Below are 26,334 nucleotides of genomic sequence, written 5' to 3' on the forward strand. Positions count from 1 at the left end.
TTCTCATCTGTCACAGCAAGGATTTGGTCCTTATAGTAAAGGTCTCCAGCTGGTCCCAAGGTCTGAGCAACGCTGGGGAGTAGAGAGGAAGGGAAGCATGAGGAGGGTTTGGTTAACCAGGGATGGGGATAACCATGGGGGTTATCCTGCATGGATAACCATACAGGGATGAACTGCCATAAGCAAAATGGCTTATGTTAATAATGACGTTCAGGAATGAAATAAAAATACAATAATCATGGTGGATTACTGAGAACAAGCCAATTAAATACAAAACAGGCTTTGTAAAAAGCCTTGACAGATAAAGCAGGGCTGTGACCTCTGGAATAAGTGATGAATGTTGAAGCGTTGCATAAGGTCGGGGGGAGCTAGTGGATATTTCTAGCCTGGCAGGCTGCCTGGGAGAAGGCAGAGGTGAAAAGGCTATCTCTGCCTTGAGTAAAACAGAGTGGGAGGGGATGGAGAGGAGGGAGGAGGTGGGTAGGGCAGCCAGGAGCCTGAAGGCATTGAGTAACAATCCTCCAACTTTAATATCTGCTGTTTCGTTTTATATATTCATCATGTCAGCATAATCTGCTTTTATGGGAATCGTCTTGGTTCCCAACCAAATGCATTTAGGCCCTTTTGCTTTTTAAGTTTGATTGTAATACAAGTTGAAGACTTCAATGAAATGTTTAGATGGAAGGATTGTAGCGACAGTCAAGGGGAAAATGGAATTAGAGAAGCGGGTGGAAGGGATCTCGCTGTGGTTGCTGCTGACCTGGGCTGACGACCTTCTGATGGGCATGAGCCCAAGTCAGGGAGCCCCGGGAAGGGATTTGTTTGGAATTGCTTGTTTCATTTCCAAGGAAAACATAGAAATAGTAATTTTATGAGGCTCAGAGCTTGAGGAAAGGCAGGCAAGCAGAAAGGACTCTATGTGCCCTTTACTTAAATTGAGGCCATCATTAGGTGATGCTGAGGACTGTTGGGGCTCAGCTGAGCTGTGTGATGGAAGATGAGGGGCAGGTGTGGGTCAGGGTGAGTCTGGAGAGCACATTTCTGCCTGTATTAGAGGGAAGATGGTTCCTCAGGTCTTCTGTTCTGCTTTGGGATGGAGAAATGTGCTTGCTTGTGGGTTTTGGATGAAGAGTAAGAGGCTGGCTGGGCAGGAGGACCCTCATTGTCCCTTCACTTCTCTGTTGGGTGCAGTGAGCAGGTAGGAAGATGGCATAGCAGATGTCTCAAAGTCTGTTTGGCTGCTTTACCTGGTGTTTTACTCCTGAAGCTGTGTTTGAACTCTGTCTGAGAACTCCCCATCTGCTAAATGCCGAGATTTTAAATAGCTATAGACTACAAGTGCTTTTCTATTGCTGCCCGTTTAAAACCTTGGCTGTATCTCATTCTGCTTTGGTGCAGGAATGCCCTTAATTTGTTTCAAAAGCATTTGAAAGCCCTGATAACAGGCAATCTTGCTGCAGACTATTGTGTCCTTTCTGATGGACGGGCTATTGCCACTGTAACTACCGCGTAGATAGTGGAGTGACAATGTGTGTCCAGCCAAACACAGGCTGTATAATATTTATGTCAAGTATATGAGGCCAAAAAACTTCCCTGTGTTTGGATATTGGAGGGTTCAGCAGTTAACAGGGCTTGAAAAGGCTTTTCTATTTTTTGTGGGCAGTAAATTATGATGGAAGGCTCATGGTGAGAGAAGGAAGGGGCAGGTTTCCTGCAATACAGGCTGCAGAGGTGAAGAGCATTCAGGTATTTCTAAGTATATGGGAAATTCACTTGCCGGGTTTGGCAAGTGAACTTTTGTCAGCAATTGCCTCGCTGCTGGGTTTGCTTAAAATTGTGAAATGAATGTTAAATTGAAGTTTCTACTTTTGGAAGAGACCTTTTGAAAACGAAACAGGCTTATCTTCAGTCTAGGCTGAAATCCAAAAAATTGCCTATATCTCAGAACTCCCCAGAAATGTTCTCTGTGAGCTTTTCAAACATCCCATGCAAAAAATATGTGTGTAAGGGAAAGAATCTGGAGAAAGATTAACCCTGGAGGTGGTTTTTTCCCTGCTTCCCTAATGTGATGTAGCCTTTTGGAATAGTAGCAGTGGGGTCCTGGTGGCATCTGCATCAGGTCTCTTCTATATAACCTCATTTCCTGAGCTCTTTTGGAATGATCTGCTGCAGGGCTGTGTCTGTGATGAGTATATGGTCCTGTAAATCATCCTTTATTACAGGTGACTGTCCCTCTGATCAGAATTAGGATTCCGGCTATGCAAAGCCATCTTATCTTTTGATGCTTCTGTGCTGTCCCATGGCCCATTTGCCGCTTTGGAAAAGCTTGTGATAACAATCTCAGAGCTGAGTTAGTGCTTTTGCTCCTAAAAGTAGCATTTGTTGTGATTTTAATTAGACAAGGAGATGTTTTTCAGTGCAGACCTTTGAAGTATTGCTGGGAAGATGACTGCAATTAAGCAGCCCTGATGCTCCTCTCATTTTGTTCTTTTAAAACCTTCTGCTTTAACCTCTTTGGAGGTGAGAGGCACAAGACTCGTTTCATTACATTGCCAGGTCTTGTACAAGCTGCTGTCCTGCAGCGTGAGCTGCAGGTCTGGCTTCATTTACAGGGCAGAGCATGTGCACAACACCTCTCACTACTGATTCGCTCCAGCCAAAGACTATTTATATTAAAGGAGGGAAGGGATTATTAGAAGCGACCTCATTGCAACGACAGAGATTATGATGAGGAGTTTACACATCCCCTCAAAAGCCAAGCGTGGGCTCTTGATGGACCCTGTGCATGGTCAGGAGCTGTTTAGCTTTTCTCCTTTGAGTGCTCGGATGTGCCCAGAGGTTGGGGATAATGACCCTGCTGTGCTGGGGAGGCAGATAATGAGCACAGCCCTCTCTGGTTCGGTTCAGGTCACACTGCAGCCAGCTCAGGTATGTCAGTGGTGTAATTAGTGAGGTGCTGAATCAGGGAGCTGGCAGTAATGGTGTCACCTTGTCCCTGCTGTTGTCCTGGGTTCAGCTATAGCAGTCATTTTTCTCCTGCTTAGTAGCTGGTGCAGTGCTGTGTTTTTTAACTTTCAGCCTGGGAACAACGCTGATAACACCGATGTTTTTAGTTGTTGCTAAGTAATGTTTATTCCAACCAAGGACTTTCTCAGTCTCATGCTTTGCCAGGGAGGAGGGGAAGCCGGGCGGAAGCAGAGACAGGACACCTGACCCAAACTAGCCAAAGGGGTATTCCATACCACAGCACGTCATGCCCAGTATATAAACCGGGGGGAGTTACCCGGAAGGCCCAGATCACTGCTCGGGTCGGGCTGGGTATCGGTCGGCGGGTGGTGAGCAATTGTATCCTCTCCCCTTGTTATTTCACTAATCGTTATTATCATTGGTGGTAGCAGTAGTGGTTTTGTGTTATACCTTAGTTGCGGGACTGCTCTTATCTCAACCCGTGGGAGTTGCATTCTTCCCATTCTCCTCCCCATCCCTCCGGGAGCGGGGGGAGGAAGAAGTGGGGGGGGAGTGAGCGAGCGGCTGTGTGGTTCTGAGTTACCGGCTGGGCTCAAACCACGACAGTTCTTTTTGGCGCCCAACGTGGGGCACGAAAGGTTGAGATAACGACAGATCTGACCAGAGTGTGTTTAATCATATTTGTGATAAGCATTCATTGTTACTACTCGTCACAATGGTGATTATTTGGCTCTCAGACGTGTTGCGCTTGATCTCAGAGTTTCAGCATGTTGTACCTTACTTACAGCCACTATTTGCTGTTTTAGCGTTTATCGGCTGGGGGGCCTGGGCTAAGGTTCTTGTTTCACTGTACTTCATGGTAATGACTTGTAATACAATAGACTCATTGATCATGAAACTGGTCTGGTTTGTGCTTCCAGCGTGGCCATCACCACTATACATTGGGAGGTATATAATGAAATATTTTAGCAATTGCATATCTTTTTTTTTCTCCTCGGGGGGTAAACTTACGAAGGAAGCATTCTCTTTCACCCCCCGTTCCCCCACCAGCCTATTTGCAACAGCAATTGAGAGTTCTGAAGGTTTTAGATGGCCTTTGAGTACCCTTGAAACCTGCCTGCTGATTGTGCTGGGGATCAGCATGTTGGCAAACATACGGAGTGTGTTTTACCCACGGCCATCCCGTCGTAGGAACATCCTATTTCGTTTAATGTCAAAAATTCAGCAGTATCAGGTTCGAATCTGGTCTAGGGTTAGACGACGATATAGGAGGACCACCAGGAGATTTTCCCTGAGGCTGGACAGTTATGAGTGGCAGGGTGTGTGGGATAGTATGGGCAAGTACCTAGGCCAGTGGGCCCCTCCAGTGCTTTGGAACTTCACCACTGAACAAGTGCAACATCCGGAAAAACTAGTAAAACACTTAAACGAGGTGTGCTGTCGTCCTGGTTATACCAGAGAGGGCGCGAGGAGACCCATACGGACAGAGCAGGACGCGGCGGCCGAGTCTCCTCCCACAGCCTCCTAGCGCAGGCCCACGATGCAGGCGGACTCCCTTCTCCACAGTGGCTACTTCCACCCTGTGCTGCGCTCCTGGCAGTGTACGACAGCAACAGACAATGTGGCTACTCCAAGCACTGCAGCCACACCAACCCCAGTGACAAGCACAGTAGCTACTCAAACCCCGACAGCAACAGACAATATAGCTACTCCAAGCACCACAGCTACACCAACCCCAGTGACATGCACAGTAGCTATTCAAACCCCGACAGCAACAGACAATATGGCTACTCCAAGCACTGCAGCTACACCAACCCCAGTGACAAGCACAGTAGCTACTCAAACCCCGACAGCAACAGATAATGCAGCTGTTGGTGTTACTCAACTCCCAAGCACAACAGCTGCACCAACCCCAGCAATAGACATTGCAACCACTCCAATCCTAGTGGCAGACACTGCAGCCACTCCAACCACAGTGACAAACACTGCAGCTAAACCAAATGTCCAGTTTGTGACAATGTCTGTTGCCCCTGTAAGCAAAAGCAAACGAAAGGCACAAAGAGCAACCCGCGAAGCGAAGAAAGATGAAGACCCAGTGCCATTACTATATGCAACAGCACCTGAACAAGAGTTACTACTACGTGGGTCAGAGGAAGAGGAAGAAGAAGAAGAGGTCACTTCTCGACCCCGGACCTCAACCGAACTACGGAATATGCGAAAAGATTTCACCCGTCTTCCAGGGGAGCACATTGTCACCTGGTTGCTCCGGTGCTGGGACAATGGGGCCGACGGTCATGAACTAGAAGGTAGGGAAGCCAAGCAGCTGGGATCACTTGCTAAGGAAGGAGGAATTGACAAAGCAATTGCAAGAGAGAAGCGAGCCCTCAGTCTTTGGAGGCGGCTCCTGGCAGCTGTGAAGGAAAGGTTTCCCTACAAAGACGATATTACGAATCGCTCAGCCAACTGGACCACGATAGAGAAAGGCATCCAGTCCCTGAGGGAATCAGCCATTATAGAGATGATCTATCGTAGGCCGGATTCCAGGAACACATCCGTAGACCCAGATGAAGTCGAATGTACACGACCCATGTGGCGGAAACTTACACGGAGTGCGCCATCATCATATGCCCACACATTGGCATCAATGACCTGGAATGACGGAGTATCACCAACAGTGGATTGCCTGATTCGTCAACTCCGAGAGTTCGAAGACAATCTCACCCCTTCCATCATTTCAGCTGTGGAAAAACTGTCCCAGGAGTTCAAACAATTGAGAGACGATTTATCCGATCTATCCAGCTCTCCACGCGTACCAACCCATGTCTCAGCTATTAACAGAAGGCGCCCTACTGCTCGAGAAAGAAAATATACGAGGTACACGCCACGGGCCACCCTATGGTTTTACCTGCGGGATCATGGAGAAGACATGAGAAAGTGGGATGGAAAACCTACTTCAGCTCTGGAGCAACGGGTGCGTGAACTGAAGAGGAGAACAATGGTCAAGGATGATCCTCCCAGGAAAGCTGCTGCTCCAGTCTCTGGCGAGCAGTTTCCCAGATGGAGCGAAAGAGCTGATTTTACTCCAGCTCCTGTGATAAGGAATACTAATCCCTTTCTACAAGACAGAAGTGGAGAATTTTGTGATCACTATTAGAGGGGCCCTGCCTCCAGCCAGGTGGAGGAGAGGGATAATCGGGTTTACTGGACTGTGTGGATCAGATGGCCTGGCACATCAGTCCCACAGAAGTATAAGGCTCTAGTAGATACCGGTGCACAGTGTACTCTGATGCCATCAAGCTATCAAGGGGTGAAACCCATTTCTATTTCTGGAGTGACAGGAGGATCCCAAGCGTTAACTATGCTGGAAGCTGAAATCAGCCTGACTGGGAGGAAGTGGCAAAAGCACCCCATTGTAACTGGTCCAGGGGCTCCATGCATCCTTGGCATAGACTATCTCAGGAGAGGGTATTTCAAAGACCCAAAAGGGTATAGATGGGCTTTTGGTATCGCTGCCTTGGAGACAGAGGAAATTAAGCAGCTGTCCACCTTACCCGGTCTCTCAGAGGATCCTTCTGTTGTGGGGTTGCTGAAGGTCGAAGAACAACAAGTGCCAATTGCGACCACAACAGTGCACCGGCGGCAATATCGCACCAACCGAGACTCCTTGATTCCCATCCATAAGCTGATCCGCAGACTGGAGAGCCAAGGAGTGATCAGCAGGACCCGCTCACCCTTTAATAGCCCCATATGGCCAGTGCAAAAGTCTAATGGAGAGTGGAGATTAACAGTAGACTATCGTGGCCTGAACGAAGTCACACCACCATTGAGTGCTGCCGTACCGGACATGTTAGAACTTCAGTATGAACTGGAGTCAAAGGCAGCCAAGTGGTATGCCACAATTGACATTGCCAATGCATTTTTCTCAATCCCTTTGGCAGCAGAATGCAGGCCACAGTTTGCTTTCACTTGGAGGGGCGTCCAGTACACTTGGAACCGACTGCCCCAGGGGTGGAAACACAGCCCTACCATCTGCCATGGATTGATCCAGACTGCACTGGAACAGGGGCAAGCTCCAGAACACCTGCAATACATTGATGACATCATCGTGTGGGGTGATACAGCGGAAGAAGTTTTTGAGAAAGGGAGGAAAATAATCCAAATCCTGCTGAAGGCCGGTTTTGCCATAAAACGGAATAAGGTCAAGGGACCTGCACAGGAGATTCAATTTTTGGGAATAAAATGGCAAGATGGACGCCGCCAGATCCCCACAGACGTGATCAACAAGATAACAGCAATGTCTCCACCAACTAACAAGAAAGAAACACAAGCTTTCTTAGGTGTCGTGGGGTTCTGGAGAATGCACATCCCAAATTACAGTCTGATTGTAAGCCCTCTCTACCACGTGACCCGGAAGAAGAATGATTTCAAATGGGGCCCTGAGCAACAACAAGCCTTTGAACAAATTAAACGAGAAATAGTTCATGCAGTAGCCCTTGGACCAGTCCGGGCCGGGCCAGATGTGAAAAATGTGCTCTATACCGCAGCTGGGGAGAATGGTCCTACCTGGAGCCTCTGGCAGAAAGCTCCAGGGGAGACTCGAGGTCGACCCCTTGGCTTTTGGAGTCGGGGATATAAAGGATCCGAGGCCAGCTATACTCCCACTGAAAAAGAGATACTGGCAGCCTATGAAGGGGTTCGAGCTGCCTCAGAAGTGATTGGAACTGAAGCGCAGCTCCTCCTGGCACCCCGGTTGCCTGTGCTGGGTTGGATGTTCAAAGGCAGGGTCTCCTCTACACATCATGCAACTGATGCTACATGGAGCAAGTGGGCCGCACTAATTACACAACGAGCTCGAATAGGAAATCCCAGTCGTCCAGGAATTCTAGAAGTCATCATGGACTGGCCAGAGGGCAAAGATTTTGGGATGTCACCAGAAGAGGAGGTGACGCGTGCTGAAGAGGCCCCACCATATAATGAACTGTCAGAGAGTGAAAAGCAATATGCCTTGTTTACTGATGGGTCCTGCCGTATTGTGGGAAAGCATCGGAGATGGAAGGCAGCTGTGTGGAGTCCCCTGCGACAAGTTGCAGAAACTGCTGAGGGAGAGGGTGAATCGAGTCAATTTGCAGAGGTGAAAGCCATCCAGCTGGCCTTGGACATTGCTGAACGAGAAAAATGGCCAGTACTTTATCTCTATACTGACTCATGGATGGTGGCAAATGCCCTGTGGGGGTGGTTGCAGCAATGGAAGCAGAGCAACTGGCAACGCAGAAGTAAACCCATCTGGGCTGCTGCATTGTGGCAAGATATCGCTGCTCGGGTGCAGAACCTGGTGGTGAAGGTACGCCACGTAGATGCTCATGTACCCAAGAGTCGGGCCACTGAGGAACACCAGAATAACCAGCAAGTGGATAAAGCTGCTAAGATTAAAGTGGCTCAGATGGACTTGGATTGGCAACATAAGGGTGAATTATTTTTAGCCCGGTGGGCCCATGACACCTCAGGCCATCAAGGCAGAGATGCAACATATAGATGGGCTCGTGATCGAGGGGTGGACTTAACGATGGACACTATTGCCCAGGTTATTCACGAATGTGAAACATGTGCTGCAATTAAGCAAGCCAAGCGGTTAAAGCCTCTCTGGTATGGAGGACGATGGCTGAAGTACAAATATGGGGAGGCCTGGCAGATTGACTATATCACACTCCCACCAACCCGCCAGGGCAAGCGCTATGTGCTTACCATGGTGGAAGCAACCACCGGCTGGCTGGAAACATATGCTGTGTCCCATGCCACTGCCCGGAACACTATCCTGGGCCTTGAGAAACAAGTCTTGTGGCGACACGGCACCCCAGAGAGAATTGAGTCAGACAATGGGACTCATTTCCGGAACAACCTCATAGACACTTGGGCCAAAGAGCATGGCATTGAGTGGGTATACCACATCCCCTACCATGCACCAGCCTCTGGGAAAATCGAACGGTACAATGGGCTGTTAAAAACTACACTGAGAGCAATGGGTGGTGGGACTTTCAAACACTGGGATACACATTTACCAAAAGCCACCTGGTTGGTCAACAGTAGGGGATCTGCCAACAGGGCTGGCCCAGCCCAATCAGAACTTTTACGTACTGTAGAGGGGGATAAAGTTCCTGTGGTGCACATAAAGAATTTGTTGGGGAAGACAGTCTGGGTTATTCCTGCTTCAGGTAAAGGCAAACCCACTCGTGGGGTTGCTTTTGCTCAGGGACCTGGATATACTTGGTGGGTAATGCGGGAAGATGGGGAAGTCCGATGTGTACCTCAAGGGGATTTGATTTTGGGGGAAAACAGCCAATGAACTCAATTGTACGCTGTTGCCTGCTCTATAACACTTTTATAGCCCACCAGCTAGATATCTTCAGGTCACCAGCCATTGACCCTGACTTCCCTCCGATCATCACCTCAACAAAGAATGAATTTTGAGGAAACCAGATGAGCTCAGTAGTGACCAGATGAGTTTGGCGGTATCATCAGCAGGCAACAACCCAACACCATGTACCGTCCCTCCTGCCCTGAAAGACTATTACAAGAGATGGAACCTGACATCATGGACTGGATGAGTTCAGCAATTTTACAGGGATTGGTCCATGGACTAGGGAACGATATCTTTCTCTGTGTGTGGGTGTGGGTGTATATATATGTGTATATATGGGACAGGGGTGATGGTGTGCTGAGAGATGTGGGATCTGAGCATGACGTGAATGGTATGGAATAAGGGGTGGATACTGTCCTGGGTTCAGCTATAGCAGTCATTTTTCTCCTGCTTAGTAGCTGGTGCAGTGCTGTGTTTTTTAACTTTCAGCCTGGGAACAACGCTGATAACACCGATGTTTTTAGTTGTTGCTAAGTAATGTTTATTCCAACCAAGGACTTTCTCAGTCTCATGCTTTGCCAGGGAGGAGGGGAAGCCGGGCGGAAGCAGAGACAGGACACCTGACCCAAACTAGCCAAAGGGGTATTCCATACCACAGCACGTCATGCCCAGTATATAAACCGGGGGGAGTTACCCGGAAGGCCCAGATCACTGCTCGGGTCGGGCTGGGTATCGGTCGGCGGGTGGTGAGCAATTGTATCCTCTCCCCTTGTTATTTCACTAATCGTTATTATCATTGGTGGTAGCAGTAGTGGTTTTGTGTTATACCTTAGTTGCGGGACTGCTCTTATCTCAACCCGTGGGAGTTGCATTCTTCCCATTCTCCTCCCCATCCCTCCGGGAGCGGGGGGAGGAAGAAGTGGGGGGGGGAGTGAGCGAGCGGCTGTGTGGTTCTGAGTTACCGGCTGGGCTCAAACCACGACAGCTGTCAACTGGGCTCTGCAGCCAGGGGGGGATCCTGCAGGACCAGGAACCCAATGGGGACAACTCTGTGAGCAGGGGGTGGGTGGCTCTGATTTAATCGATGATGGAAAGGCAGGAATGTGCTGCTGGAAAATGTATTGATTTCAGCACTAAGAGAAGTTGTTCCTGAAGGACTGAGGGTTTATTGCTGGCTTAGGATGTGGGTCTGTGGAAGTGGAAGTGTCTGGAGCAGCCTGTGTGGCTGGTCGTGAGCTGGAGCACCCAAGTGTCTGTATAGACTCACAGACTGGTTTGTGTTGGAAGGGACCTTAAAGCTCTTCCAGTTCCAACCCCCTGCCATGGGCAGGGACACCTTCCGCTAGAGCAGGTTGCTCCAAGCCCCTGTGTCCAACCTGGCCTTGAACACTGCCAGGGATGGGGCAGCCACAGCTTCTCTGGGAAAAGTCTGTGCCAGCGCCTCAGCACCCTCACAGGGAAGAGCTTCTGCCTAAGAGCTCATCTCAATCTCCCCTCTGGCAGGTTAAAGCCATTCCCCCTTGTCCTGTCCCTACAGGCCCTTGTCCAAAGCCCCTCTCCAGGTTTCCTGGAGCCCCTTTAGGCACTGGAGCTGCTCTAAGGTCTCCCCTTCAGGAGCCTTCTCTTCTCCAGGCTGCCCCAGCTCAGCTCTCTCAGCCTGGCTCCAGAGCAGAGCTGCTCCAGCCCTTGGAGCATCTTTGTGGCACTTCTCTGTACTCACTCTAGCAGCAAGTCTTGAAGCATCATGTCCTGAAAGGTGTGAATAACTCCTCAGGATAGCCTCAGCTGGGCTTGTTCCTTCCTTCATCTCCACAGGGATGTGCTTCTGCCCACCTAGGTTTAGGAGAATCAAATACAGTATACCACCACTGCTGTTCTGTAGCTACTTTGCCTGCAGGGGAACAAGCCCTATCCTCCCAGCTGACCAATGTGTGGAGGAGAACTTTGTCTCTGGTCCCACCATGGTACCAGGGGAACAGAGCTCATGCTGTCAGCCTTTCTGGACCAAGCACAACATTCAGGCTGCAGGCCAAGGTCCGTTAAAGCTGCTTGCTCTTCCCAAATAGGAGGGAGTTGAATTTGGTTCTTCCACCAAAGCAGGTGATTGCTGAAGCTGTGAGCCTGGTGACTACAAGGCCCTGACTTGCTTCCCGTTGCTTATACTGCAAATGGGAAAACAAACACAACAAAAGAGGTGGTGCAAGGAGAAATATTTTGGCTCTTTTCTCGCTGGTATTTTTTGTCTGGCTTTGATTTGGCTGTCAAACTGCCAGAGCAGTGCTTTGCAGAGATGCATTTAAACCTTGATGGGCAGCTCTGGAGCTGTCAGCGCTCCTGCCTGCGTTTGCTGCTGCCTGGCCAAGGCAGGAGCTGCAGCTGAGGATGGAGCTGCTGCTTCTGGCCATGCTGGAGACTCTGGATCTGGGGATGGCTTTTGGGGTTCCCTCACCCCTAATTACTCATGTGGTGCCCTAAGTCAGGGGAAGCTGCTGCAGTGGATGTGTGCACCAGGATGCTGTAATCCTAGCTCCCAGGGTGCGTATGCTGTGAATCAGGATTGGGTAGGATGTAAAACAAACAGAAGGCTGCAGGAGAAGATGGACAGATGTGCAACCCCAAGGTCATAGGATCATAGAATGTTTTAGGTTGGAAAGGACCATAAGATCATCCAGTTCTAATCCCCTGCCACAGGCAGGGACACCTTCCACTAGAGCAGGTTGCTCCAAGCCCCTGTGTCCAACCTGGCCTTGAACCCTGCCAGGGATGGGGCAGCCACAGCTTCTCTGGGCACCCTGTGCCAGCGCCTCAGCACCCTCACAGGGAAGAGCTTCTTCCTTATATCTAACCTGAACTTCCCCTGTTTCAGTTTGAACCCATCACGCCTTGTCCTATCGCTACAGTCCCTGATGAAGAGTCTCTCCCCAGCATCCATGTAGGCCCCCTTCAGATACTGGAAGGCTGCTGTGAGGTCTCCACGCAGCTTCTCTTCTCCAGGCTGAAGGTCCTTCTCCAGGTCAATAGATATTTGTCAAGCCTGGTGGTCACCTCTTCTTGGTGGTGCTCATTGCTCCATGCTGGGAATGTCCCTGTTAAATACAGCTGCAGTGCTATGTCGCGACCTGGAAGAAGGTTTCAGTTGTAAATGCCAGAAGAAGAATGATGTCTGTGTTTTGGCTTGCCTGGCAGCAAGTGTCCTCCCTCCCTCTGCCCTGTGCCAAGCAGCAAACCTCCCTTGGGCTTGGCTGCTCATCTCCAGGAGCTTCTTCCAGCCTTTATCCTATAGGAGGTTAAAGACACCTTGTGCACTGGTGTACTGTTGCTGCCTTTCTTATCTGGAAATCACAAGGCACTTTGCAGCTTCTTTATATTAAAGAAGCCAACTGTTTATGTTCATATATAGGGAAAATAGCAAGCAGAGGCCAAAATGCAGTGCTCAAGCTCATCCTGTAGATCAGAAGCAGCACCAGGGATAAGACTCAAAAGTTCTTATTTCCAGGACCGCTAAGAACACTGCTTTTGGCATCATGAAGAAAACTGATCCTCTGTTGCACGAACTTGGGGTTATGGTTGGACTTGATGATCTTAAAGGTCTTTTCCATCCTGGTTGATTGTATGATTCTATGTTTTGTCCCTGCAGAGATGTCAGGGACCGTGGCTGACATCTCTCTGGTGCACTGGAAGCAGCAGTGGCTGGAGAACGGCACCCTGTACTTCCATGTCTCCATGAGCAGCGCTGAGCAGCTCTCCAGGGCCACCCCTCCCAGTCTGCAGGAACCTTCTGAGATCGTGGAGGAGCAGCTGCACATTCTTCATATCTCAGTCATGGTGAGTCACAGCTGCCAATGGCATCGAAGGGGACAGAGGATTCTCTGGGAGGGGATGGTGGTTGCCAGCCGGGTTGTGGTGGAAGGGTGGTGGTAAGGAGCAGGGTTTGCAAATGTCCATGTCCCTTCTTGGTTGGGCCTTCAGAGAGGAAGAGATATGTTTGAATGGGCTGGGGAAAAAAGAGTGGTTGGTCTTTTCATCATGAAGTAAGACAACAGACTAGAGGACAAGCTGTGGGGAAGGTGGAAGCTTGTGGTTCCTTCTGCCTCAGGTGGTAAGTGGTGAGGTGGGTCAGGGGAGTATTTCTGCTTGGCTGTGCCTTTAGGCATGTGTAAAGGCAAGATTTTGGGCTTGGTCACTTCTTCCCGAAACTGAATTTTACCTGTCAAGTGAATATGGGCTGTAGCATGATCCTTCTCTGCAAATGATGAGCTTGACCTAAAAGTAAAAAGATGATCCAGATGCTTTGAATATCTCCATTTTGGATGTTTATGTAACCTTTTATTAATAGATTGTGTATGTGCTCTGTTGCCTTTAAAAATGCTTATTTTGGTATCTTATGAGGTGGTTGACTATGTATTTGGATCCGGTCTGTCATTCCTCTGCACTTTAGAGCTCCATCTGTGAAACGGAATTAAATGTATTGTCCCTTAACTGCCATTGGCATAAGCTGTCCTGTCAATAAAAGAAACAAAGACGTTAAGCTTGTATATCCTGTGTAGATGCAAGTCATCTATTTGCCTAAAGAAATTCTTCAGTAGCGTTGGGGATCCCATTGCAGCAACCCTCTGCTAAAGGTGAATCTATTAATCTCTTGAAGCCTGTGTGCCATATCCATGGCTTCTGTCTTTCGATTGGAAGGAGGAGCAGAGGTGGTGGCTGTGCAAAGCCTTTATTTTTTCCTTTGAACAAGTGTCTATTTGGCTTGTACAACTTAAATCTGATTTCTTTTTGAGTGTCTTAGCCCTTGGCAGTGGGGCTTTAGATTGGGCACTGAGTGCATGGCAGCAGGAGAGAGGCTCTGCATTAATGCTGTTGGGCAAGATAAGATGCAGTATGATAGCAGCATGGTAGAAGAGATAGGAACTGGGGACTGCAGCTTGCTTGGTTGGATAGGGAATGTTTTTACATCCTGCTAAAAATGTTAAAGTGATGGAGTACTAGGGGGGAAAGGGTAAGACTGGTGTACTTGGAAAATGAGCCTGAAAAAATAAGCAAGAGACAGAGCAAGCAATGAAGGTGGCAAAACCCAATTCTGGGGTGTGAAAAGCTTGATCCCTGGTTTGAGAATGGGGTTATTTGGCTGTTGTGGGCAATCCTGAGCCATGGAGAAGTGGCCCGTGGCTGCAGGGAGAGCCTGGCTCTGGAGCCTGGGGATTGCTGCAATTGCTTGAAATGCAGATTTTCTTTAGTAGGGATTGTTTCAGTCCCAATCCTCAGACATTGCTGAAGCTGCTCTTTCTAAGAAAGCAGTGTGATGATTGTAATGGATTGATGCTTTGGAGAAAGTTTCTTAGAGAGACTCCTGTCCAGAGCCTCCATCCTCTGCACCTCAGAGCGCAGAAGCAGCGATGCCGCTGGGGGGGAGCTGAAGGCATCACTGTGCATGTCACAGCAGAAGTGTCTGTTCACTCTCCTCCTGGGTTAGCTGGTGAAGATGTTTTGCCACATCTGCAGAAGCCAATAGCATGGGAACATCCGTGTCTTTGTTGTGAGAGTTAATTCCTGTCCTGAGCCTCTCCTGCCCTTCTGCATTAACAAGGAGAAGGCAGGAGGGAAACAGTGAGCCATAATTCTGCTTCCTGTATCAATCCTGATACTCCTTGCAATAGAAGACAAGGTCGCAAGCAGGGGTATGGGTCTGGGTTGGGGTCTGGGCTGCACACGTGTCCTGGGGGAGGCAGAAGCTCTGTGTGTTTCTTCACTGGGTCAGGATTGCAGCACAGACTTGAAACCTTGCCCAGGTTTTTTTCTGAAGATTCATTAACTTTTCGAGTGAAACCGAGCGGATCCGAGCCAAGTTCTGAGTTACTACCACAAGATAAATGCGTATTTTGTTGGATCCTCTCCCCCAAGACCATATGGAGTTCTGTAGCTGAAGTAGAATGGGGTGAAAGTCTTTGTTTCTTGGGTGAAATATTTCCTCTGAGTCCCCAGGCTCTGTTTGGGATGCTTTCCCACGCCTTTACTCTCCTCCCTGAGGCCAACTAAACCACATCCCAGATATCCGCTGTCACTGGAGCCCTCCTCCTTCCCCTGTAGCTTCCTACCATAAAGCCCGATACCTGTGTACTCTCTATAGACTAAAACACCATTCCTGCTGCACTGGAGCATCAGTCCACCTCAGTGCTGCCTTGGCATTCAGGGTCTGCGTGTCCTGTTCATCATCAGCCCAGCATCTCGCTGCAGGGGACAGGAGGAGACACTTGGAAGTGCTTCCTTCTATCTCCTTTAAGTGGCTGTAACACTTACTTTTAGCTGTCTGCTCATCCTTGGGCTGAGTTATAGGAAGCCAGGGAAGGTTTGCCTGGGGGATCCTGCTAATCCGCCACTTAGGAAGTACCCAGCAAAGCTTTATTGGACAGTGAGACATGGCCAAGCTGAGCTCCCTCTGATGGGAGCATTGTTTTGGGCTTCTGTAGATGTTTATGACTTGGCTGGTAGCTCCTGCTGTGCCTCTAAAGCCAAGAACCCCTCTGTACTGTGTGGGGGCTCGGGGAGAGATGTAAATCCTGGGTTTACTCCTTATTCTGGTGATTGTGGCTGGCGATGCCTGGCTTTCTGCTTTGGGGTTTGCTTCCAGTGCAGCAGGAGAGGGGCCATTGGTGTCCATGATCCTGCGTCCCTGGGGCCATCTACCCCCACAGCAACACTGGGCAACCGTGACTCTCTTCACACCTCCCTTCCCAAGCTCAGGGGCAGCTTCAGCAGCAAAATAATACTTGATTTTTATTTTATTTTCCTTTGCTCACTGTTTTTTCTTAATCTCTCCCCAATGAGACATAACATTAATTACTGCAGTTAAAGGGAATTCAGCCTCCATTACTCTCTGCCACCCCTTTCCTCTCGGCTTAAGCATCTGAAATCTGTCTCCCAAATGAAAAGAAAGGAAAAAGGGAAAACCCACAAAAATGCAAATGTTGGATTTTATTTATTTACCTTTTTTTTGCGTGTGCAGTGTCAAGTAGAAAGGAATCAATATTTTTGTCATTACGCCTGTTGTGTTTTTCCCCCCATAATCTTAGCTGTCACTTGGGTTTAATTGTGTTGTTTCCTCTTGTGTGGAAGTAAATCTTATCTGTTTGGGATTAAAATTCAATGAAGGTCACAGCAGCTTGAAAACTTACCAGGCTGCAGCAATTAATGTTCATTTGGCTTTGATAAATTGGAATGTTCCCCACAATAGGACTGGAGTGGATTTCAGAAGCAATAATTCTTCCATTAACTCAATGATTCCCTGCGTGATGGAGCGTCCTGTCACTGCTCTGTTTGTCATCTGTCACTTCAAGGATCTGGGCATATGCCTGATATGATTTATCATGATTATTGGGGCTGCTTGTGTCAAAACACTTTAAACTGCTAATTATTCCAGCCTTGTAAATTGCTGGATTTAACAGAACATAAGAGATATTTATTTTTCTGTTGTTTCCCACCATCTTGTGTCCCTGCTATAATTGTTGCTCTGCGGCACAGTAAATTCCAACCCAGAGCCATGTCCAGCAGTGATTTCTATAGATGAAGGCTTATTTTGCAGGCTCTGGGAGGTGGAGGGATGGGGATGGGTAGGAACAGGCAAGTTTGATCTCTACATTGACCCAGCTCACAGACCTTTGGTAGGGACATTGCACCCTGCAGCTCCTCCAGTGCCTGGGATTCAAGGTTGGGAAGAGGATTTGAAGGTTCGTCCATCCCGCTGGCCAAGGGGTGGGTTTTCCTTCCTTAAGCCTGTGTGAGTGATGCTGGTATAAGCCTTGGCCATTTGGAGCTGGCACCATTGCTGCATGGTGCGAGGGTGTGGAAACAAGTGACGCTCTGCCTCTGCTCCATCTCCAGAAGAAATAAGTTGGGTTTCTTTGGGAACAGTAACAAGCAAAAGCCTTGTTTCATCCTCTACCATCACCCTGCAAGGGAGCATTTCGGTGTCTGGAATAAAAGGTCACTAGACCTCATCAGGCTGGGTTTTTTCAATATTATGATTTTTTATTTTTAATGCCTACTTTCTGCTGTCTAGTGCCAGGAACAGCCAAGTTTGCTGCTTTCTAGGTCTCCCAGCAGATTTTTTAGCTCTTATTTAGACAAGTTTCCTTTTTACTCCTTGTTTTTATGCATCCCGATGTTTCCCTAATGACCCTGAGCTGGGTATAAAGTGTGCTCTTACAAGCTTCACTCTGATTTAGCATCCTGCTCTGAAGTGGAGCTAGGGAGGGCTCCTGTGGGCCCCATGCACGGTGCAGGTGAGTGCTGGTGCACAGGTTTCTGGGACAGCTCTTCAGCGTCTTCAGCACTGCAGGAACACCCAAGTGCAAGTGAGGTTTTCACTTACAAGTGAGGTTTTCACAGTGCAAGTGAGGTTCAGAGCCGCTGCTGGCTCCTTCCTGAAGCTGCCATCACCAACGAGAGCCATAGGAAATGCATTAATTTGCCTTTTTTACCCCCTTTCTTTCTTTCTTACCATTGTCTATGACCCATATCACAACTCTCCTCCCTCCGTGCTCCACTGCCTATGTTTCCCCAAGGACCTTGTGTCTCAGCAGGCTCTCTACTTCCAGCTTGCCTGCACAAAACATTGTGTTTGGTGCCATTGTGCTTGTCCTGTGCAATCGCTGGGGTGCGATGGCAGCCGGACCCTGGTGGGATGAGCCCCGCGGTGCCTCGGCTGCCCTGAACACAGCATCCATCCAGCATGTTGGACAGGGTGGTGAGGTCTTCTCCAAAGAGATGTGCAAGCCCAATTGCTTTTCCGTATGCCTTTGCTGGTGGGGGTTATTCACCATCCCATAGTGAGTAACCATGTATGATGGGTAAAACGTCATACCAGTGCAATTGGGCTTATCCTGGAGTGTATAGGAGGGGAGAGGATGCTGAAACCCTTTGCAGAACTGGGTTTATTCTGATCCTTCCCAGCAAACAGCTCTTTGAGGAATGGCTCCAGGTCCCGTGGGCTTCAGACACGTCCATGTGTGGGCTCCTTTAGCTCTGGCATTCCTCTCTGCTTGGCCATCATATGAGTGGTGCCTCATTTCCTACGCAACAGTATTTTCATGGAATGGTTTGGGTTGGAAGGGACCTTAAAGCTCCCCCAGTTCCGACCCCCTGCCACAGGCAGGGACACCTTCCACTAGAGCAGGTTGCTCCAAGCCCCTGTGTCCAACCTGGCCTTGAACACTGCCAGGGAAGAGGCAGCAACATGATTTTATCCTCCTTGGTGCAAAACCTCCCAATGGATTTACTTCCATCCTGACCTTGTGCTTGCAGCTGATGTCTTGCTTGTCATGCTGATGGCAGCATTGAAGCTCCTGTCAGCCAGCTCAGTTGGGGAAAAAAACATGGTGTAACATGAGTAATGAAGTAATGAAGAAGACACAACATCTGTGTCATCATTTCTGCACCAGGAGGTCAACCAGATTCATAAAACATGCACTTCCAGCTTGTGTGATGTTTAGGAATTAATTAAGGTAGGGAAGGAATTGCTGCTGCAGCAGATTTCCTTATCTGAAAGGTATTAAAAAGCTAAATTGATCTCCAATTAGCTGGTTTTATTAAAATGCAAAACCCAAAAGAAAAGCCCCCAACCTCCAGGAGCTGGGTTCAGCATGTCCCTGTGTGAGAATCGCATCCCCTCCCCTTATGTGTGGGGAGAGGAGAAGGAGGCACCCATTCCAACGTGCAGATGGACCGAGCATCCCCGAATCCCTGCGAGGAGGATGGGAGCTGCAGGCTCTGTGCTGATGACAGATGGAGTGTCAGCTCCTTGCCTGGTGCAGTGTCCCAGTCTGCTGGTGGTGGCCCTGACCTGCTATGGGGTGGCCAAAGGGGCTGGAGGGACCTCTGGGTGTAGTGGCCTAAGGCAGTGCAGATGAGTGCTTGCAGACTGTTGAATGGGGGCTTGCACCCCAGTGATTTGAGGACTGGAGCTCAGCACAGCTGGAAGATGAATGTCACCCTGATAACCTGTACCTGCTCTGCATGGTCTGGAGCACCTTGGAGACTAATCAAGTCATAGATGTGCACTTGAATCAGTGTGGGGAGCAGGTTTGCTCGTGGGTGAAGCTAGGAGCAAGCCTTCCGCCCCTCTCACCCTGATGCAGTCAGTGTTATCTGCTCTTTCCCAGGATGGAGACATACTTTGGCTTCATGTTTAATTTCCATAACATATCATTAAACAACTTTTGGTAGGTTGGGAGAAGCAGCCTCCTCCATTCACCCTCCCCCTCTGCTCTCCTCCATTGCAGAGAGATGTAAACCAGGGACTAAATGTAGTTAACGCTGTGCTCTTATATTCAGGGAATTAATTTTGGGGGGATTTGTCTTTAAAGTGTCACTTTTGTGACAATGACACCTGTTATGTTAATAATTTTTCACTAATCTCTGTTTTCTACCTTAGCTCCTGTGAATACATTAGGCACTTTATAGCTTTCTATCTAGCACATTTCCCCCCCACTGTGTTCAACTATGGAACTGGAGTGCTTGATTTGCATCTCTGATAAAGCAAGGCTGAATAAATACTCTTAGTTCATCCAAGCTGAGCAGCAAAGTAACTTTCTTGTCATCCCCAGAGCAATCAAAGTTGGTACTGGGGGGAAAAGCAGCCACAGGAAGCAGTTGGGAGGGATTTACTTTTTGCAGCTGGCATTGAACACGTGGGAATGATTTGCAGCCATAGAGAATTCCCACCCTGAACGTGCTGAGAAAAGAGAAGGGAGGGGAAAAAGTAAGCACGTACCTTGCAAAGGTGGTTGGTGTAGTTGTAGTGCTAGAGCTGGAAGGGGGATGATGAAATCATGGAATCATAAAATAGTTAGGGTTGAAAGGACCTTAAGATCATCCAGTTCCAACCCCTGTCATGGGCAGGGACACCTCACACTAGACCATGTCACCCAAGACTCCATCCAACCTGGCCTTGAACACTGCCAAGGATGGGGCATTCACCACTTCTCTGGGCACCCTGTGCCAGCACCTCAGCACCCTCACAGTAAAGAACTTCTTCCTTATATCTGACCTGAACTTCCCCTGTTTCAGTTTGAACCCATCACCCCTTGTTGTATCACTACAGTGCCTGATGAAGAGTCCCTCTCCAGCATCCTTGTAGCCCCCTTCAGACACTGGAAGCTGCTCTGAGGTCTCCACACAGCTTCTCTTCTCCAGGCTGAACAGCCCCAATGTTCTCAGCCTGTTCCAGGGATGGTGATAAAAAAAATGCTGAAGGAAGGTTTGGGAATGGGGTGAGGAGCGTTGGAGCAATGTCAGCTCCTGGCTCGAGGTGGGACACGCAGCCAGGCATCTTGCACGTCTGCCTTCGCCCCCGTGGTGGGTCCCATTGCTGCTGGTGACAGCGAGCTGTGTATTTTTATCACCCAGTGCGCTGGGCTGCGCAGGGACTTTGCCAATTTCAGATTCTTGTCTTGATCTTGTTCCTTTCCTTCCTCCTCCTCACTCTTCCCCTTCCCACCATCTGTCTGGGAGGAATACTCGTGCATCTACAGCACCGCGGGGCATAGCTGGTAGCTTGACCTTTTCTCTGTGCTTTTTCTCTCAGCATGGGCTGAAGCAGATGGAAAAGCCAGGCTTTGGTGGGGTAGCTCTGCCTTGGCTCCTGGTTTGCAGAGTGGAAAGGAAGGATCATCCTTGTCGTGTGCAGGTTGGGTTTCGCTGAGCTGCTGGACTCCTGGAGAGAGCAATTCCATGTGAGAGCCCCGTGCTAATCCTGTGTGTAAAGTGCTGGAAGCATTTGATCGGTACCTTTGAAACACTGATGCAGACACAAAAATGCTTTGCAGCTACTAGACTGAAGCTAGTTGCTTTAAACTGAAAGGCTCAAAGCTGCATATGATGGTAGAAGTGTTAAGCTAGGAAAATTCCTGCGGATGCTGACACCCATGGATGGCCGGTGGCTGGCTCCAAGGTAATCCCTTGTGATGGAGAGAGTGTTCCTGGGCTGCAGACTTAGCACTGTTTGTCTTGAGGTGCTCCTCAGCAGGGTGATGGGGATGCTGTCCCCTTGCCTGTGAGGCTGTGCTGGGACACAGTGGGAATGCCTGGCAACTCTTCACCTCCCTGGAGGAGTAGCATCATCTCCAGCTTTCTGTCAGTACAACACAGGCTGACCCTGGGGATGCAGAGTGATGTGTGATGCTCCTCACCCTGGGGTTTGCTTTTGTGTTTCAGCTCTAAGGGAGAGCCTGTAAGCTAGAATGCTGGATTGGTCTTCCAACAAAGAGTGAAACATCTTACTTTCCCATCAAATCCTGTGTCATCTGCAGATCTTGCTTTTCTTGTTTGAATGTGAGTTGGAAATGTTTGCATCCGTTAAAACGTTGTTGCTATCAGGCTTTGGCTCGTGTAAAGATGAACTGGGGTGAACCTGATGCAGAATAGATTAAAGATTTGTGAAAGATTTTACAGTAAAGCACTAGGAAAGACTGAATTTTCATTCGGTTGGCAAATCCTGAAGCTGGGAGTAAGTGTTAATGATAGGATGAAATGCAATATCATATTTGTCCCCAAAAATATGATGCTTGCTTACAGTTTGGGCTCTTCTTTTTTTCCCTTTTCCTTTAAAAATAAATTGGACTTAGTTTCACAAGGTAACACTGTACCATGAAAAGGCAGAGTGTTTTTTGTTCAGGGAAGTGTCAGAATGAAATGTTTCTACTCTTCAACACTTTCCATATCCTCCCCAAAACCACTTACGCTTTAGTTTCAGCTGATGTGAAACTGTCGGAGCAGATAAACCATTCCCTGAAAAGCCTTGCCAAGCTCTTTGGGGAGGAACTGTACCTAAACCAGAGGAGATGTGGTGGTAGGGAAGGGATGGGGGTCCGATGATCACCCAGCCTCTGCAGCACCCGGTCCTGGTGCGGGGATGCTCAAATACCAGCATGAAATAGGGGGAAGCAGCTCATGACTACGTGATTTTCTCTGATGATCATAAGGCTGCTAATACAGCAGAGGACTCTTTATACGTGTGTCTGGATCTTGCTGCTGGAGGAAGTTGGGCAAAATTCCCACTGGCTTAATTGGGAGCAACATCAGGCCAAGTGCGGTTATTTTTACCTGTCACTGCTCCCACTCTGCCTCCTTCCTCCTACCTCCATCCCCACAGACAAAAGGGATCGAGTTCTGTGCCAGCCTTGGAAAGGTCTCCACCAGCTCCCTGCAGCAGCCGTGTGTTCCCCATGTGCAGCAAGGGAAAAGGCGGGGTGTGGGGAAGTAATTGTGCTTATTTTTAAAATCCAATTATCTAAAACTGCAGGAAAATAATTATTTTTGCAGGGAGCTGCTCAGACTGGTTGGGCTCTGCCCTGGGTGGGAGCTCCCCAGGGCTGGCTGGGTTCGTTATGGAAGTGGCTGGAGAGGGAGCAAGCATCAGCTCCGGCTCTGCTGAGAAATGCTCATCTTGCAGGAGTTTGGCACTTTAGACCTTGTATTGCTCTTTATCCAGCAGGGAAATGGATTGTTTTCCCTTCTAGCCTCCTCCTTTCTAGCTCCTCAGGGCAGAGGAGCACACTTACTTATTCAAGGCCAGGTTGGACGGTGCTTGGAGCAACCTGCTCTAGTGGGAAGTGTCCCTGCCCATGTCAGGGCGTTGGAACTAGATGAGCTTTAAGGTTCCTTCCAACACAAACCGTTCTGTGATCCTACAATCTTGTATTTTGGGATGGGGAGGCAAGAAGCCTGCCTGCAGGAGGATGGCAGCAAAGCTGGTGGATGCTTTATCAATGTCAGGTATCTCCATTTCCCTTCCCAGGGGTTTATCTGGTTACAAACTCATCGCCAGCTTGCCTTGGGCAAGCTTAAGCTCTCCTGCTGGCCTGGGCATGGTTTTCCTCTTTGCACCAAACACGAGCTCAGGGTGAAACCAAGGTGGTGACAGCAGCAGTTGCTGGGGGAGCAGAGCCCAGCCCTGGTGTTGAATTTACTGCTGCTTTTGGAGGGTTTGGGGAGCATCATTCTGCAGAGGTCTGTGTAAGGGGGTGAGTGTGATAAGGTGTGTCAGTAGCATGACATTGCACTGGGGGGAATGACTGGATGGAGGGTTCTGGTTAATGCCCCAGAGGCAGTTTCTTGCTATGATTAAACTACAGGTTTTGCCTGGCCTCTCCCAGAGATCCAGCATTATTCACACCAGCACTGGGCCTGTCAGATTCCCTCTGCCACAGAAATTAATGATCTGAACTCACTGGCAAGATCATGTCCTGGGATGCAGCTTGGTGAGGCTGGGAATGACTGAGGGGATTACCGGGCACCTGATCCCACACTGCAGCCTTGGGATGGTGAGGGTAGAGAAGCTGCTTCTCCCATCACCCTTCCTCATGGTAGGGGTTTGGTGTATGTGGCTGTTTAGACACTGTCCCTGCACCTTCCCAGGACCCTGTGGGTTCAGGCAGATCCACAGCCTCCTTGGAAAATGGTCCTTCATCTGCGTTCAGCCTCATGCAGTTGGGTGATGATGGAGGACGCATATTGGGGTGCATATGCAGAGATTCAGAGAGCGCTGTGGGGATGATGTGCTGCCAGCCAGCCATGGCGGGGATTAGGTAAGGAAGAGGCTCACTTACAAACTGCAAACAAAAGCAATGATAGCTGCAAGGCTCCTGGAAACAAACCGAAATGAGACAACAGCTCCAGGTATGTCAAGCTATCGCTTGAACTGGTGCCAGGGATTCCTTTCGCTCTGCAGGATCCAGCTAACAAGCTGTGAGATGCTCTCAGCTGTGGCTGAGGATTCAGTTCTCAGGGTAAGGTTTGTGCCCTCAGGCTGAGGTTATGTGAAGGGATGTGGATGTGGCTGTGCCCTTCCTGGTTGGGGAAGAGTGTAAGCTGCCGGGGAAGCTTTTCTGCCCATTTTATGCGCCCTGCAAAAGGGGCTGTGGCTGTCACTGCCTGAAGCTCCTGGCGCTTGGGGTGACACAGCTTGTCACTGGTCCTGTTTCACACCAAGTACCTTGAGAATCAGTTGCCTGGACATGTTGCTTCGGCTGACAGATCTTAGCTCCCTCTTTGAGGGCTACCTTGACTTTGTCTCAGGACACCCTTGCTTTCCCAGATCCACTTGGGATATTCATGGCTTATGCTGGGATAAATGCTGCAGCACTAGCTGTAGTGTGGAGCTGTTTTCAGTCCTCCTCTCCCTCTCTGTGTACTTGAACCACCTCTGCCAAGCAGCCCGGCTCATCCTCTGGATGTCTGGGGGTCAAGGGGAGGAGGAGTCATCAGCCAGATTGTTCTTGTAGCTGCTGCTTAGTGCTGGGAATTGGGGAATAGCTTTGCAAAGCAGAGGAGTGAAGTGACCTGATCTTTCTCCCTGCTCAATCTTGTGCTCTGTGGAAAGGAGGAATGAGCTGGGCTGTTTGCTGGTTTGTGTTTCCCCTGTGGGGGGGAGGTGGGGTTTGAGTGAGCATTTCAGCAGATATGAGCAGATTGTTTTCCAGCCGACCTGCTCCTACCGCAGGATATTGACTGCTTTGGATTTGCCTGCCGCATTCCCTGTATAACCCACCCTGGACCCCGCAGCCCTCTCTAGCTGCCAGCCCCAGCAGAGCCTACCCTGAGGGGGTCTGAGGATGAGCTGCTCCCCATGGTAGGGAAATGTCCTTCCCCAGCTGAGATGGGTTGGGGTAACGCATTGACCTTGGCATCTGCAGACCCTTGAAGGGTGTATGTCCTGCCTGTATGCACCCCGGCTGGCTTTGGCTGCATGGCTAGTCCTGCCTTGGGTGGAGATGACCCACATTGGCTTTGGGCTACTTGTGCTCCACAGGGCACTATAATACCAAGATCCTGGCTTTGCTAACTGACCAGATCTTCATGCAGGGAGCACTGTGTATGTGTGGGCAGGCTGCTCTGCTCCCAGGGCTGCTTGAGCTGTCCAGGCATTGCATGGGGTAGATGAACCTGTAGAGGTACCTGGTGCTCTGCTTGCCAGATGATTCGTGATAATGGGAAGAGCAGCTTTAATGATAAAGTCATGTGCTGCACATCTCTTTGTCAACCACTTTTAAAGCGATCACACTTCACCTGACCATGCTTTGCCTGTTGTCTGAGTTGCCTGTGCTCAGACTGCCCATGGGCTGAGCGACTGGGGATGTCCCTTTGCTCTCACGATCGGTCTTCTTTTCTTCTCCTTTAAAAAGGGGAAAATGAGACGTTGGAGTCATCCTTCTCCCTTGAAAAAGAAACAATTGGGCATCAGTTATCCTGTCCTTGTTGAGGAGCCACTGCTCTGGCTGTGATGCTTTGGCTGTAGATGATTTGACCCTCTGTACCCTCTGGGTGCTGGTGAGCTCCTTCCCACTGCAGCACCCTCAGTAGAGTAATCCCCTCCTGTGAATGCCAGGGAGGAGAGAGGATGCTTCCCACCACCATCCCTCTATGGGTCATGACATTATGAGGCATAATCCTTCTATTTCACCCCCATGCACCCAAGCCTGTCAGCAGAGTTGTGCTCCCAGGTGAGCTGTGCTTACCTCTGTGGGCTCACTGGGGTGAGTGAGATGTCTGCTTGGGAGGTGAGGTCCTGCTTGTGGGGGTTCTGCACAGCAGTGTAGGGTGCAGGGGGGCAGTGGGAGCCCTGCTGTCCCTGTGCTGGCCAGAGGATGTGGGGAGGGTCATGGGCACTAAGCAAAGTGACAGTCTCAGGTTGTGTCTGCTGACCTCCTGCCACAGCTCCATCCCCTCAGCTCAGCCATGTTTCCCTTAGCAGCAAAACAAGTACCACAATTGTTTTACTTTCCTTTTTAAATAGCCACTTCTCACTTGTTGTCCTGCTCTTCCTCCTTGGCGGGCAGGTTGGCGGGGGGGGAGCCTTCGGCCAAGCTCTCCATCACATGTCCCTTGTTTTTTGTGTTATTTTTTCCCCAGTGCTGCCCTTGCCAAGGGAAGGACATTGTAGAGCCGCTGAGACTGGCAGGGGCTGTAATGCTGCCTGCCAATAACCTCCATCTCTGAAAAGGCTTAGGAAATCCAAG

General features: G+C 49.4%; 1 protein-coding gene across 2 annotated transcripts in view; it reads left to right on the plus strand.

Moving 5' to 3' along the window:
• ASTN2 (astrotactin 2) overlaps positions 1-26,334 on the plus strand; it is a 351,114-nt gene that overhangs the window by 49,010 nt on the left and 275,770 nt on the right. For both annotated transcript variants that reach the window (XM_030507189.1, XM_030507188.1), the window contains exon 2: positions 12,960-13,147. In XM_030507189.1, the coding sequence (XP_030363049.1) occupies positions 12,960-13,147 (188 nt within the window). The remainder of the gene's footprint in view (positions 1-12,959; positions 13,148-26,334) is intronic.

The sequence above is a fragment of the Strigops habroptila genome, chromosome 15 (assembly GCF_004027225.2).
Source record: "Strigops habroptila isolate Jane chromosome 15, bStrHab1.2.pri, whole genome shotgun sequence".
NCBI lineage: Eukaryota > Metazoa > Chordata > Aves > Psittaciformes > Psittacidae > Strigops > Strigops habroptila.